Below are 7,691 nucleotides of genomic sequence, written 5' to 3' on the forward strand. Positions count from 1 at the left end.
GGCAGGGCCATGAGGGGCACTGGGGGAGCAAGCGCATGAGATGTGAAATGGCAAAAATACAGGGAAAGACTGCCAAGAAACTTGACCAAAGAGAACTGATCAGCAGAAACTGGGCCAAGTTCACAAACCTGTGGGATAATCTTCCACTAAGACCGCAAAAACCCGTAACACGAAAGTGATTAAAAGCAGGATTTCTGTAATTTGTTTGGGGGGGTGGGAATGTAACAAACTAATTTAAGCTAATGTAATGTTTATAAAGTTACTTAGATAATGACACCATGTATGCCATTATAATCATTAAAACCCAATCTCTGTTTTTTAAAGAAAAACCTTAGATGATTAACACAAAATCAAGTTGATGTGAAGGAACAATTACTTTTAGAAAAAAAATCAGGAGGTCCTAATATTCTGTAGAATGAGGGAGGATGCAGCTGTATGTCGACAGCTTTCATATCCTCATTTGAATAATGTGGCCTGAATCTGTCACTTTATTCATCCTCCTTATGCTCAGTGTACTCTGCATCAACAACAAATTAAGTTGTAAATAAGAGACAATCATCACTTTTGTTTTTAAGCAGCTTCTGCATGGAGAATTTCAATGTACTGTTTCTTTTTGACAGAAAGAAAGGGATTTTACACTCTGCTTATGTAAGCACAAATATGAGGAAACCAACCGAAATGAAACAATAAGGGAACACTTGAGAACTGCTCCAAAATGTTCTTGGAAGTACATTTCTACCACCACAAAAATCTCCTTTTTTAATAGGATATGTATAATGAAAACTCTTTTATATACTGTAACAATTATTCTTCTTTTGCTCTAAAAATTCAGTTCTTTTTTAGATTTAATTTAAAAACATCCCCTTTCCTTATCTAGGCACAAGCAGGGTACACCCCAACAAGAAGAACAAGTGAATAAAGTCAGCTGTAACCTTTGAGTACCCGGAAATATTCTTAATCTCTATTATGATAACATGATACCATTTTATGAGCAAATATAACATGCAGTAAGGAGGGGAAGTGGTGGTGGGAGAGAGATTTTCTTACCTTTACATCTGAGAAGTAGGTTTTCAACATGTTCGAACTTGGGTACCGGGTGTAAAAGAACATGAGCTTGGCCTTTTTCAAGTGATTCGGTGACAAGCCTTCCTGCATGTAGGATTGAATTAGTAAAGGAAAATGCTTTTCTTGAGAAAGCTGTTTCTGAACACACACAGCCAGCAAAGGGCCCCCATCAACACTCCGCAGCTCCCCAGACCACAGGAGAAAATGCTAGCATTTAAATTGCTGCCCTGTCATTTTCTGTAAAACACCTAAATGAGGAACGTGAGGCAGTGAACTCAAACCCTGTGTTTCTTATCAGTTCTGGTGCTGGGTCTTGGGAACCTTGCAAGTTTACGGCTTGTGTACCATATGTATGTTCACTTGTTGCTAAGGAAACAAATGCACGAAGCATGTGCCGCAGAAAACTTATGGGAAGCTTTTTCTCCCTCTCCCTTTGCAATTCCCGCTAAAGTTTCTTTTACCCTTGGTGTCGTGCCTCTTACACAAAACCAAACTAAGGCACGGAAGGCAATCAGAGCAATGTTTTTCACAGGTGGTACATCTCACCTGATTCATGCGTGTCGATAAATTCTAACATCTTGAGTAACTCTTTCCAAAGCTACTGCTTTGCTTCAGTGGCTGCCCTGCAAATCAAAGCAAGATCTGCAAGAGGCAGAGCCCCTCTGCTGCTCAATCCCCCCCGCCACAAACTTGTCGCCTCCTGATTTACACAGTTAACTCCTCCGAGAAGGAAGCTGTATTTGGGGCTAACCAATCGATAAATGCGGGCTAGCAGATCAATAAATGGCCACTTACCCTATAAGGCAGCCTATTTATCCTGGAAACATCATTACCTTTTAGATCTGTAAACAGAAGCAACTCCAAGAGTTCCCAAGGGAATGTGAAGCTAACCATAACAATCTCGGCTTGCTGATTTCTCTCCCAGCTTCTTGGCTCTCTTTTGTGAACTGCGTGCTACGAATGGCTCTGGTCACATCTGTGCTGCAGGCTGGCCCTGCCATTTCCTCAGCAAATTAATGGCTTTATAATTTATCAGAAATGAAGATGCACGTGGAGAAAATCAATGTGGCCCCCACAAGGTCAATTAAGGGTTCTTCCCAGAAGCTTCTCTAAGGACTGTTTCTCCTAAACACAATGGCTGAAAATTTCCCTCAGTTCACACCTTACAGGGGGGGAAGGTCAACCAAGTTGACAGATGCTCCGCAGCCAAGGTGCCTCTTCCACCTTACAGCACAAAATACCTTATTCCAGGCCTCGAGACAGGAAACCCAGACTCATTTTTATCAGCAGGCTACTGATTAGCAAGGCTTTTTCAGCAGAATTCCTTTTTCTCTAATTCCCAAAATCTATTGAAACACTCTCCTTTTATTTCAGTTACAAGTTTGTTTTTTTTTTTTGTTGGAAAAATGTAGTGTTTAAAAAAAAAAAAAAAGCATTGACAATATTATTTTAAAAACTCTTATTATCTGTAAGAACATGGAAAACGGCTCAGCTGAACTTGCATTTTGTTTTAAATGCTTAATGATTACAAAGAAGATAATTTATGACTGACATACTTCTTGTGCCAAGAGAAGAGTTGAAAGAACCTCCAGTTACCTCCATTAGACTGATAGAGAAGTCTAAAAGAGCATTACACTCTGCAGTGCCATCTGTCAAAATACGTAAGTGAAATAATAGTAGCAAGCTGTCACCTATTGCTTAGTGATAAGAGTTTTAGACAAATCAAAACTTCTACGCCAGAAATCCATTTTGTTATGTGGTCCTTTCAGGAAAGTGGGGGTCCAAAGGGGAACTTCAATAACTAAAAGAAAAAGAAAGGGAAAAAAAATAATCCTAAGTCTCCTTAATTTGCAATTCCCTCTGACGCTGACAACATGCTACTGCCGGGTTTGGCGTATATTCTCTTTCAATGAGAGCTCAAAGATGGACTTAAACTTCCCCCAAAAGCCCTCCTATTTGCTGGATTTAAGCATATTAGACAGTTGTCTAAGCACTTGGATTCCTTCTGCATTTAGGATCTTTAAATATTTTTTGCTCTAATGCCAGAGGATATTGATATTGAATGAAACATGTATTAATAGATGCTCTGAGAATCAAAATCCTAGAAATCCTTTTTTTCTTTTTTTATTAAATTTATACTTGTTCTTAAGAACTGGGCAGCCTTAAAGTGATCTCAAATATGCAACAAATCTCTATATCTTGATCCTAAGGTTAACGCTTTACTGTGATAAAAGATAGGATCTGTAATAATCTAGCCAAAAATAGTTAATGAGAGACTTAAGAGCTAAGAATTAGATAACCCACTGCTATTTCAGAAAATAAAACCTGAACTGACCAATTGCTTAATTTCCTTTTTAAGTGCTTGGGCTGAAAAGCAACTGTTCTTCCAAGAAAGCACTAGCTGTTTCCAGGATACTTACACACGCACAATGACTCATGATGAAATAGATTCAGTAAACATACAGCTGTACCGAACACGAGCTAAGCCCCATTCAAGGCCAGGAAAGAAAATGAGCACAAATAAATATTAAGGAGGTAAAGGGAGGAGGAGGAGGGGTGCCGAATGGAACGCAAACAAGCTCTGTCCCAGCAGCTCGTGTGGCTTGCCTCAATTCTCTTAGCTATAGCTTTGTGAAGACAGATGACATTCAATTCTATGGGTAATGCAAAATAGACAATAACTGCTGAAACTTGAGCCAGCTGCCAGGTGTAAAAAAAAAAAAACCCCACACAGAAAAAAAAAAAAGGAAAGGGGAAAAAAAAAGGAGAGAAAGAAAGATGATAAATCCATAAATTAATGAAAGACATCTGCTCAGGAACATAAAAGATCAGAGGAACTGTGTACTGCAGCTGAACCTAAAGCGGTGTTCAAACAACCTGAGAGCCTCAGCACTGTGCGTTTACACACACAGCCCAGCCTCACCTCACCAGCAGCACCAGCAGCAAAAAGGCAAAATGCTGGGAAATGGGAAGTGCAAGACTGGGAATGGAACATACAACACGCACTTGCGTGTTTTAACTGGAGAGGCACGCAGGTGGCATTGTGCAGCACTGGGCTCACCTGCGCCTCAATCCTCCCCGGTAACACTCCTCTTCCGCAAAAACATTTTTCAGTGGAGATGATCTTTCACTCCTGGTCCTCTCAGCCTGAGCTCCCACAAATGCTCTAACAGGCTTTTCTAGCCCACACATGTATTGAGCTGAAGGAAAAGAGGTAAGAATGGGCTTTATCAGGCAAAAAAATCTGCACTAGCAAAGTCAAGCCGCTCCTTAAGTTACACCCCAGGTGCTTTTCATCAGCGAAGCTCCAAATAGCTGTAACTCAGAGCAGCATCTTCAAGACCCTCCAAAGAATGGGCTGGCTGGAAAGTATTTGTTCACTGCCCAGGTTTTATCAACAGCACGGAGTCACCCAGACTGCTGTACAATCACTCATTTTTCAAAGTTTAAAGAGTTTAATTTTCTGGTCAGACGCAATAACTTCTCATTTCAAAATCCTGTAATTCCCTAATTATAGCTTCCACATATGGGGGCTGTGAAACTTATTCCAGTTGGATTGGAATTCTTTTGACAAAGAAATATCAACTGCAGAAAGTTTCACTCATGTTTTGAAGCCCTCCTGCCAGGGAGAGCACATGAAACTTCTTCACCTTCACGGATGTCTCAGCAGCACACAAACTACTGTTGTGCCTCACTTTTGATCCATGCAAATGTTCTGGGACTGAACAAGGCTATTTTTCTTGAGATGCAAAGAGGATGCATGACAAAAGAAGACCATGCAGCAAAACAATTCGCTGCCTGTTTCTTTTGCAATTTGAATAAAACTTAATATTTGATTAAACAGATTAGTTTGCAAAGATACAGCCTGCATTCATGACCAAGATGGGAATTTCTGCTGCAGGTGCATCTTATCTTGTTCAGGAACATATGCAAACATTAACCATTTCCTTCTGCAGTTCAGCAAAGAACCATCTGATACATTTTATAGGCCTTGGTTAGAAACAAAAAAGAACAAAACAAAAAGAACCCCCCAAAACACAGGCTAGTTCAGGGCTTTAGCTTGCTACTAAAACCTGAACTTGGCTGTATGTGCTAGTCTTATCTTCTCATCCTGCCCATATTGTCCCGGAAAACAGATGTTGCTTTCTGCAGGGAAGAAAGATCTGCTTCTCTCAAGAAATATATTCCCTATATGTGCACATTCAAGCATGTAAAATAAAAGTGTCACAACAGAATCGACCACAAACACACCAAGCTCCATATCGTGCCCTTCCCTTGAAACTGTAAACTACCTGGACAAATAAGCTGCTGCTAGGAAAAAAACATCCATTCCCACAGCTGAGCTGTACACATTGTATAGAAGCCCTATTTAATAAACCTGCTTGTCCCAACCGCTTGGCATCTAAACCGAAATCAAACTTTAGCCTGTAACAGTGTCTAGGTGGGAAGGTCAGAGCACTTTCCCAATGGCAAGGGAAGAAGCAGGGCAAGCAGGGAGGAAGGGAATCTAGCGCTCTAGCACCCCGACTTTCCCCTGTCTGAGCCTTAGAGCAGCGGGGTACTCTCACACCCTTGTTTCAGCAGAAGCAACAAGGTCCATTAGTGACCACCAGTGAGAACAAGCAGAAGACAGGGAGAAATGACAGGAGTAAGGGAGAGATGCTCCACAGGTGGAGAAGACCAAGTACAGCCCTAGGACTCCTAGTTCTAACAGCGCTCCTTCAGCAGTTTCCTTCAGGTGGGAACCTGGCATTTTCCACCTCTGCCCATTCCTCTCCTGGGATGGGAGAACTACTTTTACACAACAACTATCAGTAAGCCACTGTATTGCTTGGTAGAAATTACTTATCTGCCCTGGCCTGAGTCTTGCCCTCAGCTCCCCCTCATGACCTCAGGGCTGCTTTCCGAGCATCACTGCTTGCAGTGTCAATATGCAGGACAGATTTTCAGTTTGGAATTCCAAAACCAAGTGGCAGTAGCTGGGATTGATGCTGGATTTAGATCAATTCTGTTTTGCCATACAACAGATATGGCAAGGAGATGTCCCTGCTACCAACACAGCAGAGATCCTTTTTCAGAAAAGAGGTCCTTCAAGCATCGTGTCCACTATCAGCTGTCTCTCAAAAACACCAATAGCTAAGGAAGGTGCTTTCAAACTAGGAACATTTCCCCCTATAGAAATGGGACTATTCATAAAGGTCGGACAACAGCAATTCTTGACTCAGACTTGACCTAAGTTAGGTCAAAGACTGGTGGTGGTGGGCTCTGGACCTGCAGCACCTTCCTTCATCCCAGTGGTGCCCACTGCCATGGGCGGGCTGGGATGTGCAGGTAACCAGCAGGTCTCGAGCCCTGCCAGCACCTGAGGATTTAGCATGCCTACAGAAAATGTGGTTAAATTCATCTACAGCCACCAGAGGTATTCATCACCTAGAAGATACCCAGTGATGGAGCACAGCCTCAGGCATCTGTATTCACATGACGCCCCTGGAAAGGAGACAAGTTCCTCACCATCACTACCATTACTCAGGCAGGAGTAGAGTTATTCAGCTGCAATTACTTTCATCAACCTGGGAATGAAATCGGCCGCATCTAAGGCTCTGTGCTTGTGCTGTTGCCTTCTGCTGGGGTCCTGGAGCTGGGAAAAAATGTCCACCTACCCTTCATGCAAATCCTCAATCTTATCATCAGGCAGACAGGGGGTTTTTATTCACTTTTAATATGACTGTGCTTGGAAGAAAAATCTTTTGACCAAAAAGCACATTAGGGGGAAAGATGGAAGGAGTGGGAGGTGTTATTGCTAAAAAAGAAAAAAAAAAAACTAGTACTAGTTTCCAGGGGGAAAAAAAAAAAAAAGAAAAAGATCATTACTGTGTCCGGATGTGCCTAAATAAAGGCAGAGATGGATTTTTTCCCCCCCTAACTAAAGTCTGCTATTGAGCTAAAAAGAGAGATTTTATTATCATCTTTTTTTTCTTTTTCAAGCAGGGGAAGTGTCCTGTAAATTTAATACAGCTGAAGTTTTATATTTAATTGTTCTCTCTAGCTTTCCAAAATAATTTGCTTTGTGTATGTTAGGACAAAAGATTTCAGTGTATGGCTGAACAGAGGTTAATCATGCATAGCAGGCAGCTGCACAAGGGCTGAGGAACAGACCTCTGGGTGGGGGAAAGAACTTGATGCAGACTGAATATACCAGTACCTGTGTCTTTCGTGCTTCGTTTCTCTTACACGCTTGAGAGCTGAAGGCTCGCCAACGACCGAACCATGGCTCTCTGCGAGCCCCGGCCATGACACCATTAACATGGGTCACATGTTGGCCTGGCAGGGGAGGGAAAGCAGGTGACCATGGCTTGAACGGTTTCTGGTCAAGAGCATTGCCCCCTCGATCACTTCCCCAGCCCAGGGAAACCCACCGGCACCTGTACCGTGGGCTTGGCTGCTTCCTGACCAAGGGCAGTCTAAAAGGCTGGCAGAGAGACAGTGGCTTTGTTATGTGAACACCGCTGCTGAAGGAGCACTGTCAGACAACACACAGAATCACAGAATAGTTTGGGTTGGAAAGAACCTTAAGATCAGCCAGTTCCAACCCCCTGCCACGGGCAGGGACACCTTCCACTAGAGCA

The 7,691-nt window shown here is 42.4% G+C and overlaps 1 protein-coding gene across 1 annotated transcript in view; it reads right to left on the reverse strand.

Annotated features, from left to right (window-relative positions):
• The window catches only part of PROX1 (prospero homeobox 1), a 37,367-nt gene that overhangs the window by 27,348 nt on the left and 2,328 nt on the right, over positions 1–7,691 (reverse strand). The window contains exon 2 of the mRNA XM_010018654.1: positions 1,048–1,155. Coding sequence (XP_010016956.1) covers positions 1,048–1,155 — 108 coding nt within the window. The remainder of the gene's footprint in view (positions 1–1,047; positions 1,156–7,691) is intronic.

The sequence above is a fragment of the Nestor notabilis genome, unplaced genomic scaffold (genome assembly GCF_000696875.1).
Source record: "Nestor notabilis isolate BGI_N333 unplaced genomic scaffold, ASM69687v1 scaffold17247, whole genome shotgun sequence".
NCBI lineage: Eukaryota > Metazoa > Chordata > Aves > Psittaciformes > Psittacidae > Nestor > Nestor notabilis.